At 34.7% G+C, this 11,295-nt stretch overlaps 1 protein-coding gene across 2 annotated transcripts in view; it reads right to left on the bottom strand.

The window, feature by feature from the left end:
- Positions 1–2,577: 2,577 nt before the first annotated feature.
- Positions 2,578–11,295, bottom strand: part of LOC106719703 — a 53,121-nt gene continuing 44,403 nt past the window's right edge. For both annotated transcript variants that reach the window (XM_045678877.1, XM_014514130.2), the window contains 6 exons: positions 4,529–4,719; positions 4,154–4,282; positions 3,827–3,946; positions 3,577–3,739; positions 3,336–3,464; positions 2,578–3,185 (listed from right to left, as the gene is read on the bottom strand). In XM_045678877.1, coding sequence (XP_045534833.1) covers positions 2,906–3,185; positions 3,336–3,464; positions 3,577–3,739; positions 3,827–3,946; positions 4,154–4,282; positions 4,529–4,719 — 1,012 coding nt within the window. In that variant the 3' untranslated portion in view covers positions 2,578–2,905. The remainder of the gene's footprint in view (positions 3,186–3,335; positions 3,465–3,576; positions 3,740–3,826; positions 3,947–4,153; positions 4,283–4,528; positions 4,720–11,295) is intronic.

Below are 11,295 nucleotides of genomic sequence, written 5' to 3'. Positions count from 1 at the left end.
TTGTAAATTTTTTACGTTGTTATCAAACTACAATTTATTGTTTAATGTTTGCGATCACTAATGAAAGAAGTGATAGTTTTCCTATTGTAAATTTTGATTCAAGATGGCTGCCGTGATACATTTACAAAACACGTTCCGAATTGCAACTTCGACTGCCAGTGCGAAAGTTCTTTCGTGTCACAAACATTACAGTTTAGGTAAAAATTATGTTCAAAAGCCGCAGAATGTTTTCATAATAATTTTAATTTGCCTTTATTAGATACCGAATATTCAAAATAAATATAAAGATACATCTTCGTGCCTGCTTTACATTATGCCAGTACTACTGTACTGAAAAGTAGCACTCAAAATCAGCGTTAGCACTAAACACTAACTGTCGTCAATGCTACTGTCTTACTGTACTCGCATATTGTAAATCAGGCATTGAAAAACCTTTAGAGATGGGTATGGATATAGAACGGATCCTTAACGGTTCTTGGACGCCACCTGTACTGCCCGATTGCTGCTGTTGCAGAAATGAGTATAAATCCTAATACTTTATTATTTTGTTACGATTTAGATAAAATTTATGAAAATGCGATTTTTGAGAAGTATGATAGCAGTGATATAATGGTTAGAGAAAAATGCTGTAAGGAAGGAGTGTGGTTCAAAAAAGGAAGATGTGAGTAGAGGAACAAGGCATATTTAAGTAGATAGATTTTTTGGATACGTAGAAAGGAGATTAAGAAAGAAAATTTATGGTGCGAAAGTGAGTGGCAATGTTGGGCCGAAGTGAATGTATGCGTAGATGTATGAATGTAGAAGAGAGAGGGGTGTCAGGCCTGCGCTTATTAAAAATCTGTGGAATCTGCCTACCACTACGCGAGAGAATTGTTATTGTTAATTTGCATAACTCACGCAAGGAGCCGTTTGCTTTTTTATAATTTATCGAGATCAAATTCGCATTGAATGTTTCTACTCGTGCATAGTAAGGTATGATGACGTCACAACGATGTTGTACAAAAAAGGTTACGATTAACAGACATAGAGCTTCTTCGCACATAGAAACAAAGGCTATCTACGTCAACTAATATCATTAAATTTAATTCAATGATTAGTTTCATGTTTTATTCAAGTTGAATAGATTGACTATTAATTTTATCATATTTTAGTCGTTTCTTTTGAACAATCCCTTTGTTTTGGTTCTTATGAAACACCACCCGACTTATCTTCTTTAATATTTTAGATGTGCAGACATTTATTTTCGAATCTTTAAAAGGTATTAACGCTTAAAAGAAAACAATTCCATTTTAATTCAAACTTGTATTTTTTCGTCATTCTTATATCTATAACAATATTAAATAAGCTTAATTAAGTATAATATAGTATAATTCACTTAGGCGTGGTATTTAATTATGGATTATAAAAAATTACATTTCGTATAATTTTAAATAACTCGGCCAATAAATGCCTTCATCACCAAAACTTAGTCCTATCAATAATTATAACTACAATCAGCTACATTTCTTGTCTTCATTCATCTTTCACTCCACTAAATTGTCTTTTGTGAGCACAATTCTTTGCATTACAGAAATAAGGGTATCACATAATAATTAATAATGGACGTGATGTAACGGCTAGTGTAGTTTGGCAACACTTTTGGCTCCTTCACCAAATTAATATTATAAAAAAAATATAATAATAAACATTATAGAGTTTAATACACAATTTTTTTTGGATAAAAAGAAAAGCTTTTATGGATTTATAATTTTAATGACAGTTATTTTTTTTCAAAATCATAAAAATAAAAACAAACATGGCGCTGAATTTTAATTATTAGATGTCATTTTATTATTAAAAAAAAATATCACAATGCGGAATCTAATTCTAGCGTACGTGTTTGATTCTTAGCATACACGAATATGAATATTAAATCTAAATATAACAGCAACACTGAATTTAACACACAATATATTAAATGGCTTAGGAGTGGTCGATGTTGCTAGTACCAATGTTTAATGGTCTATGTATTAAAACTTTAATTTCTTTAAACTGACATTGTTGGACGTCGACTCTTAGTTATTGTTTACCTTTATTGGATTGTTATACAGCAAAATTAAAATAAAAACGTTATAAACGTGTAAATGAAAGAATAAATACATGAAACATTTTCATTATATGATTTGTTTTGACATTAACCATCCTAACCGGCCACACAGGAACCTTGAAGTAACTAAACCAAACAAAATTTATCTGGTTCTGTTTAATGACGATGAACAATTATAATAATGGACTAGAAAGCCTATTTACGAGCATTAGATTTAAACATAAATCAGATAAAGTCATATAATAATTAGGCAATCCATTTTTATTTTATTTCATTGCAATACTTAACATCTAAAATTAATTTGGATTACATAAAGTTTGGCGCAATATATTGCTGTGAAATAACAATATGAGTTCATTTCTAAGATTATAATATTAAATACATGATTAATGTACATATTTAGAGTCGTATTAAAGCAATTAAAAATAAATTACAAATTATTGGATGTAAATGCAGAGTAAAAATGTAATTTAATTAAAATATAAACGGCGTATTTATTTTTAAAAATGGATTCTAATTTTTTTTTAATCTGGGAAGTAGTCAAATAGATGAGCGCAGCGGAAGACGAATGTGATCATTTGAGCAGAATAGAGAATAAAATATGGAGATGAAGTGAACCGAGATGAACCGAATACCGATCGTCCGTTCACCAAACAATATACATAAATGCGCGGTATTCACCATTTGTAGCACATTTTTTTTGTACAAAAGGAACACAATAATAAATTGTTTCATAATGCACCACATTCCGATTGTTTGTACAGCGCTCCAACCTCAGTATTGACACTTTGAACAAATAGTCTATGGTTTTGTTTAGTGTTAACCCTTGCCGTCGTGAGGTATGACGGCCACTGTGTTGGGTCTCTGCCTGTCGTTGTGTGCGGTGTTGCCGGGGGCTGTGGGGACTGTGAAGGCTGCGGGGGCTGCGGAGGCACTGCGAGCGCTGTTTGGGGCGCGCTGCACCTCCTCCGCAGTGGTCATCTTGCACTCGACGACGCGGTAGCTGAAGGCTTGGGCGCCGCTCTCGAGGTCAGATCTCGGCATCACCGCGTTCGGTATGCTCTCAAAATTCTTCGTTTCGTCTTTAAACGGCGGGCAGCTGAAAGTATAGAATGTATCGTTAATATTTTCATTAAAGGTCTTATGCAGGTGCAAAGTAATGCAGACTAGACGTGCTTATTAGAAATGTAAGTGGATATAATATAATATATAACAGCACCCTATAGTTGATAGAAGTAAAATATTGTACCTTAACGGTGGCGGAGTGGGCGAGCGTGATAGTGGAAAGCTAGCGACCTCACGCGATATTGCCAGCGACTTGATGGAACCGAACGTCTGCTCGGGGCTGAGCGGGGCTCCAAGCACCGATGCCATCCCTCTGTAGACATAACTTACAGTTAATATTTACCTCTAGCAGTTACTAGCAAAAGCTCTACTATAATAACTACTAGTTAAAAATCGAGTAGTGAGGTCATAAACTTATAACTTACACTACAGAATCGGACGGCACCAGGAAGGGCAAGGGTGGCGGGCAGGGGGCGTCGGCGCGCGCGGGTGAGGCGGGCTCTGCTGACCGCGGGCAGCGCGCCGGCCCGCACTCTGGCGCCAGCCCCAGCCACGTGCGCACGCGCAGCCACAGCCCTCGGGGGCTACCTGGAACAACCACAACAATAAAATCACATGATGCACTTGCTTGTTTCCCTCCTTCTCCTATTTAAAACTTTTGGTAAGTGTACTTACGAGAGTACTTCCTACTGTTCTGCGGGCTGAGCGGGTAGAAGTCTCCGTGTATTGGGCAGTGGAACGCCAGGCGGCGCTGCCGGCGCTGTGCAGCGCGCATCAACATGCACAGTACTATACCTTGAACAGACGGACGTCACAAACTATAGGTTTAAAATATGATAAAGGTTTCCTAATGGGGACAACGATGAGTTTTCAAGATTCTAAAATCCATTCGGTGACTATTTCAAATTCTGATTGTAGACTGAAATAACTAGTATTGGATTTACAGTATGTAGAATCTTGCATAATTCGGTCTCCTAACAAAAATAAGAAATGTGTCATTACCTGCGATGGTCATGAGTGCACCGGCTACGATACAGACGGGGCCAAGTACGCGCGAGTTTCCGGTGAATGCAATACGCGCTGCATAGTGGTCAGGCTCCTCGTTCTCACCACAGCCGCGGTACGACGCAGCTGAAATACGACACCATATTATTACATCTCACGTTTTAAGAATTGAGTACTAGATTTTCTTTTTTCTACTATAATTTTATCAGTCAGTATCGTCTTGGCTCCTTAACTAGAAGACCTGTATTTAAGGAACCAATGACTTCCCGTAACTGTGTACGGAAACTCCTTACTTTGATAATTATTCTGCAATATTTAATATCTTAAAATTCGAATGTTAAATGTATTATAAGTAAAGCCAGTTAAACCTACCGGTGAGTACGCATCCGACAAGCATGAAGAGAAAGCCGAAGATGGGCAGGATGATCTGACAGTTGGCGGCGACGACCACGCCGGCCACTGCCAGGCCGCCTTCGACGCGCTCGACGCGTAGCCGCGATAGCGCAGGCGGGCAACGCGGCTTGCCGCCTACTACCAGTGGCTCGCCAGGCGGCGACGTCGTCCTACAACATGAAAACATTATATTAATTTAGTGGGAACCGAGATAAACTTCATATCAATGGTACAAGTCATATTTATTGCATGATATATAAAAATTCAGTTTAATTGTCAAAGAATACATATTTTAATTTTAAATAATTCAACTAAAAATATAAATAACGACGATAATGCTACGCTGCAGCTTTTGTTCTTAATCCTAACTACAGCATTAACATGTTATGAAATTACGAATTCCAATCGTCTACGTTTCGTCAATATCTGCAGATCGTTTTGTTATTTATTTATTCTCTGTTTAAACAACCTCTCTTATTTTTGACATATTTAGGGAACGTACCTAAATATACTCATTTATCGCTAACAGTTATAGTGTTGTTTACCGATCACATAACAAAATTAAAGTAGCGGCCATAACGATTTCAGATTAAAAGGCGACTAATGACACACGTTTGTTTACTGAGCACTCTATTCAATTGTTATTCGAGTTAACAACATGTTTACTGTTTCAAAATTAATGAATTATTTATTTGGTGTACTTTAAAAATAATTTCTATTTAAAGAACACCAAGGTTAGGAACATTAAGTACTGTCTGCTACATTATTGTAACTAACACAATAAATTATTATTATTATTACGATAAGATATGAGAAGCTGTCCGGATAAAAATAAGTTAATCTTATTCATTTCACAGTAATCCATCGAATTGGTCAACTCAGCGGTACAACAATAAACCGAAACAATTCTTCCAAACATCAGTTCCAAATACAATTTTATCTTGTGTTCGAAAACCATTCGGTTAAGGTTTTATTTTAGAAATGACAGTACGATTGAATTTATTCTCTCGGCACTGAAGTTTTACGATTTCATACAAAATCGAATGTGAGACAAAACAGAGACAGTACGTGATATTAACCATGATTTCGTCGAGAAATAAAAAAGCTATATATTTTATTTCCCTAAATATATTGTTTTATTGGTTTTTTAACGATAGTGAATTTAGTGCAACATTTAATGTTTTTTGGAAATGATTCAAAAAGAGTGTCGACGAATGATAAGGACTGGGAGATGTTGCACTATTGCTTGCTTTTAAAAAATTGCGTAAATAAAATTTTATTTCACAATAAAAGACCTTGTTAACTTGTCAATAAATAATTAACACAACATATAGAGTAATTTATGTCGAAGTAGTAAATAGCAAGTCATAGGCTTGCTATTCTAAGTCAGCTAACAAAGTTGTTAGCGCGCCTGTTTCCCGATTTGGCAACTTGTACGCAATACAACTTTGCACTGCACATTTATAAAACGAGGTCCTCACTTACTTTAGGAGTACATGTTAATCTTGTACGAGAAAGAAACAAAGAATCTTTTTATTTGAAATATTAATTTACTTAACACACATCACATAATATAATCATACTCATATTGCGAATGCGAATGTTTGGATGGATGGATGGATGTTTGTTTGAAGGTATCTCCGTAACGGCTCAACAGATCTTGATGAAATTTGGCATAGATGTAGAGCATAGTCTGGAAGAACACATAGGCTACTAATGTTTTTTTTTCCGCGCGGACGGAGTCGCGGGCGGCACCTAGTTTTATATAAAGTAAAGTATCATAGTAGTACAAACAACTTTGTTTTCCAAAATACGTCCTAATGTTCCCAACAAAAACAACTAAAATGAACCAAAATATTGAACATCGCATTTCAATATTGGGATTTGGACAACATCTTAATTTGTTTCCTCGTACAAACACTCGAACATACATAATAAATTCTACCAAAGATAATAATTTTGGGATTTAATGAATATCTTCTTTCAACGCTTCGTTCGAAACATTTATGTTTTATTTATTAGGAAGATAAAGTACGCCGAAATATCTTAAATATAAGCGTGTAGGTACCAATTTCTTATACATCGTTTTCACTGGTTTGCAGTGACGCACGCACGTGGTGTACGTGATATAAAAATTTATTACCATACTTCTCTGTACACATTCCTTCAAATATAAATGGCAATATTTTTTTATTAGCAGTAAAGATTTAAGGTAGTTTCTATGATCGGAAAAAATTAAACATAACGTCCTTCCTCGATCACAAAATTCAATTATAGCGTTTTTTTCGAAGAAAACTTGTCCAAGTATGAAAGATAACGAGGAAATAAAAATTCGTTGCAACAAAAACGTAAACCTTTAAACTGAGACCTTAATGGAGGCCATGATTGTATCGGCGGAACGACGATAAAGTTTTGCGTCTAAATTCTAGCCTAAAGGGAATTTCAGGCACCGTATAATTTAATAGTTTTTTTTTAATTAAAGCAGTTGCCCGCGACTTTATCCGCGCGGGATTATAAAAAAAAAACTGACAACGTAGCCCAATGAAATAGTGATATTTTTTATCGGTGTAGAAGTTTCTTTGCCAATTCAATGCAAACAAATAAATAAACATCAAATTTTTAATCTTTATAATTTTAGTAAAGTAATTCTTTTTTTTTAAATACATACAAACATTTGTGACTTTAATCGTTTGTTAAACCAACCTTTAGATAGTTCTTAAATATTTGTTTTAAAAAAATTGGCTAATATTCAAGTGGCATGAAACTATCCCGGGAATAGCTTCACGACGCAACCGACGCGACAACCGCACGTGTGTTGCCACGTGTCACATGTGAACAGCCACTGCTTTTTCATATTTTTTATATAAACTGAACTCGTTGCATTTATTTAGCTATTTATTTAATACAAGATAGGTATCTCATGCATCGGTTTCTTTTAATTTAATAAAATGAGTAGTAATGATGCAGTCGCTAGTTGGGACTAATTTGAAAATGAATACCGGATCTGCTTTCCAATAATGAGTCAAGTGTATTATTGTATATTTATAGCTGGGTACAGATAAAATAATTTAGTGTCGAAAGTTCACAGAGAAGACATACACACTTACCACAGACTTTTACATCTTATGTTACAGAGTTAAGAAGTAATCAGTAAGTAGATAGAGCCGTTAAGAATAAAATAGGCATGAATTATAATACAATGGACGCGTAACAAAAAGTACAGTCACCGATGAAAATAATGAATTGAATACAGAACACAGTAGCCATATCGGTCTGGACTTTTGACTTGGACGGTACAAATCAAAATGTGACGTAATATGTCCTTTGGAAGTACTTATAAAAGTATTCCAGTTTATTGTGATTCTCTTTTATTTCACTTAAGTAAGCTGTACTATAGACTCTCTGTTTAAAAAATAACCATTTCTGTTTATAACTGTACTATTACGGTGGACATAGTGAAAATTTCTAAATTTAATTTTCTCCTATTTAAATTTTAATAGTGGTGCTCGTCCACAAGATCCACCACTGATTACGTAGCTGACTGTACTTTTATTACGTAAAATTGTAGGACAATGAATGGAAGGAAGTTGGTACAAAAATATGTCACTTCCGTTAGTATTGTTTCCTAATGTTTGTGAGTATATATGAAGTACACTTTTTAATGATAATAAGAAAAAGAGAGTCACTAACGTGAAGTGTGAAAAAGTGATATGTAATAATTTTTAATTTTATTTAATGTTCAATTGCTAGCTATTGCAAAAGCTATTGAAATTAATGATACAAAATGATTATGTACCTAATCTATATATATAAAAGAAAGTTGTGTTAGTTACACCATTTATAACTCAAGAACGGCTGAATCGATTTGACTGAAAATTGGTGGGCAGGTAGCTTAGAACCAGGAAACGGACATAGGATAATTTTTTACCCCGTTTTCTATATTTTTTTATGCCGCGCGGACGGAGTCGCGCGTAAAAGCTAGTACTTCATAAAGGTTTCTTAAAAATTTATTGTGTTTGTATGACAATATCCTATTAAAGTGTCGTCACCGCTTGCCGGTACTTTGCCGGTGTCACTAACGTACCACATATAATATTAAGATTGATGTCAGCAAATATTTTAGCAATCACGCGCCAGCGAAAGTTTTATCTCAATTTGATTCACTCCATAATTTCTACCTCGAAACATTTTATATTTTAACAAGATACATACACGTAAATATAGTGACTCTATATTAGATTTTGAGATAATAATCCCTTAGTTAATTTATCCCAATTTGTTTTTTTATCAAGCTTTGTCTGACCAAAGTAAACAACCCCATATAAGATTTAACATTGCCAGTATTTTTAATATCTTTTCAGACATTTTTATGTCTTCATAAAAAATCCAATCCACCATGATGGGTTACTCTTAAAATTGTCTTTATTGTTTCTGTTTTTAGTATTTCAGTACATCTATCTCTTGCACACTATCCTGCACTTTATCCAATGACTCAATAACCTTAGAACACATATGCGTTTAATGGAATTGGAACCCGTGACTCAGTGAGCGGTCGTCTATCGATCGATAGAGTAATTAATTATGGCGTTAAGTAGGCTAGACTAGCGGACTAGCGGCTTAAGGCTGTCCGTCGGTGAATAATCTAACGGTCCTCTCAGCTGACTTCGAACAATGAGTTTCCGGTTTTGATTTACTTACAGCGATGTACAATAAAGGGTTAAATAAATATGTATTCACTTTGCGATAGATATTTTAAAAATAATTAAGAGGCAAGTAGAAATTCTATACTTAATTAAGGTTATCATTACTAATATTAACAAATAGAGCCGTAAACATACATACAAATGGTTTCTCTGATAAGATGTTAGTATCATACTCTCGCTAAAATTAGAAAAGTTATAGCTGTTGGTACGCTTTTTTTTGCAGAAATGGAGGGATAGAAATATGAAAGACGAGAAAAAGTGTAGGTACATCCATAGGTTATCTATGTTATTTAAAATTAAAACAAATATAGCACTTACTTATTGTAATAACATATTCTGAAGAGATTGATTTTTACGTAATATTTAGTTACGCGTCACAAATAGATATTTAAGAAGTGACAGGCACAAGCCGCTGGCTACATCAAGCCAAATACAAATATTTGTTGATAAAACGTCCAACGTCGACGCTGACATCCATTTTGGAATGTCTGCGTTCGGATTTCTATTTTACTATTTGCTTACGGCTTCGTTCTAAACCTCGTTGCGTATATTGGAAAAGTTTTTCCATTTTATATTTGTTACATACGAAGCTTTAAAAAATTTAAATTTTGAAATTTGATTAAAGTCGATACATAGACGTGTAATAAGGCATTTGAATAGTACATTATATTTTTGGATGTACGTGTGGTGTGATAAAAGATAATTGTCTGCATCTGGCCTAAAATAAGTCATGTGAACCCTGGCGACTTCCATGGTTGAGGATCTTTATCCTATTTTAAAGTAAATCAAATTTTTGATTGTACATTTATTTTATTGTAGTACCTTATTTCAGAGATTAAAATGCTGCACGTCGTTGTAGCGTTGCATTACCGTTCGTTTACCGTATTGTATGATGGTCTAGTGAGCACGGACAAGAGATCCGGTGATGTTTTTGCGGAAATCGCTTCAATTTTCGTCATTTTTTTTGCTAAAGTTCAACGTCGCGTTGACAATGGATTTGTTGCGTCACTAATTGTGAATGTTTCACACAATACAGTTGAATTTATGTCAGTAGGACTGGTTAAATGAAAGTTTTTTTGAATATTATTTATAGAACAATTATTTTATTGAATTTTAGCTCGAAAAGTTCAAAACACAGCTTTTTCTAGTCATTTAAGTTCAGTATAATAGAATTCCTTTTCAAAATGTTGAATAAATTTTTGACGTTTCATTAAAATATTTATGTATGGAATTCTGTGTCGTTAATATTTCGAAGTCGTTGATAAAATAACTCTTACGTAGTAACAATGTGTTCAAACAATTAATTATTCATTGTACTCTTTTAATGTTGTATGTATGTTATTTCTAGTGTTCACACGCGACGTTTATTTCTGTATCATATTTTGACCGGTAGGGGACGGGAGGGGGCAATTTGCCGTCATTAGCCGCGGCTCGGATCGTACAGAAATAGTCCCCGTCCCCCACACGAATTGAGTGACAGAGGACGCCCGGCAACGACCATATCCTGTCGCTCAGAACGAGTTTTTTACACCAGCTCATCGCAAAAAATCAACTTGTCAATTTCTTGGCTCCGTGTCGGTTGACTAATTAAGCTCCAGACTAGCTCAGGTTATTTGTGTTGAGAAGCCACGAATAGACCGACTAGTGTCTCAAGTGCTGCTGGTGGTGGAAAAAATAATATTTGCCGATTACCACCCTAGGCGTATTCTAAATAATCAAATGTTGATTTCATGAGGAACTTTTATAAAATTGCACATTGTAAAAAATTCAATCGTTATTAGATGTAATGAAATGTTGATATCACATGTAAATTTTCAAATTGAGAATCTTGTTATGTTTTTGCAACATTAGCGGTCGCACCAGTGGAAAAACGATACGAGACTCTCGCGGTTGGTACTGCGCGGCTAGCCGCTAATTAAAAATAAGCACTAACAGTCATAAGTAAACCTAAGCTATATTAAATTTTCTATATAAAATTCTCTATCTCTAGATGCAGGAGTAATATCTGGTATAAATGTATATCAATCATTAGATATATGAAAG

The sequence above is a fragment of the Papilio machaon genome, chromosome 8, assembly GCF_912999745.1.
Source record: "Papilio machaon chromosome 8, ilPapMach1.1, whole genome shotgun sequence".
Taxonomy (NCBI): domain Eukaryota; kingdom Metazoa; phylum Arthropoda; class Insecta; order Lepidoptera; family Papilionidae; genus Papilio; species Papilio machaon.
This window is presented reverse-complemented; position numbering and strand designations above follow the sequence as displayed.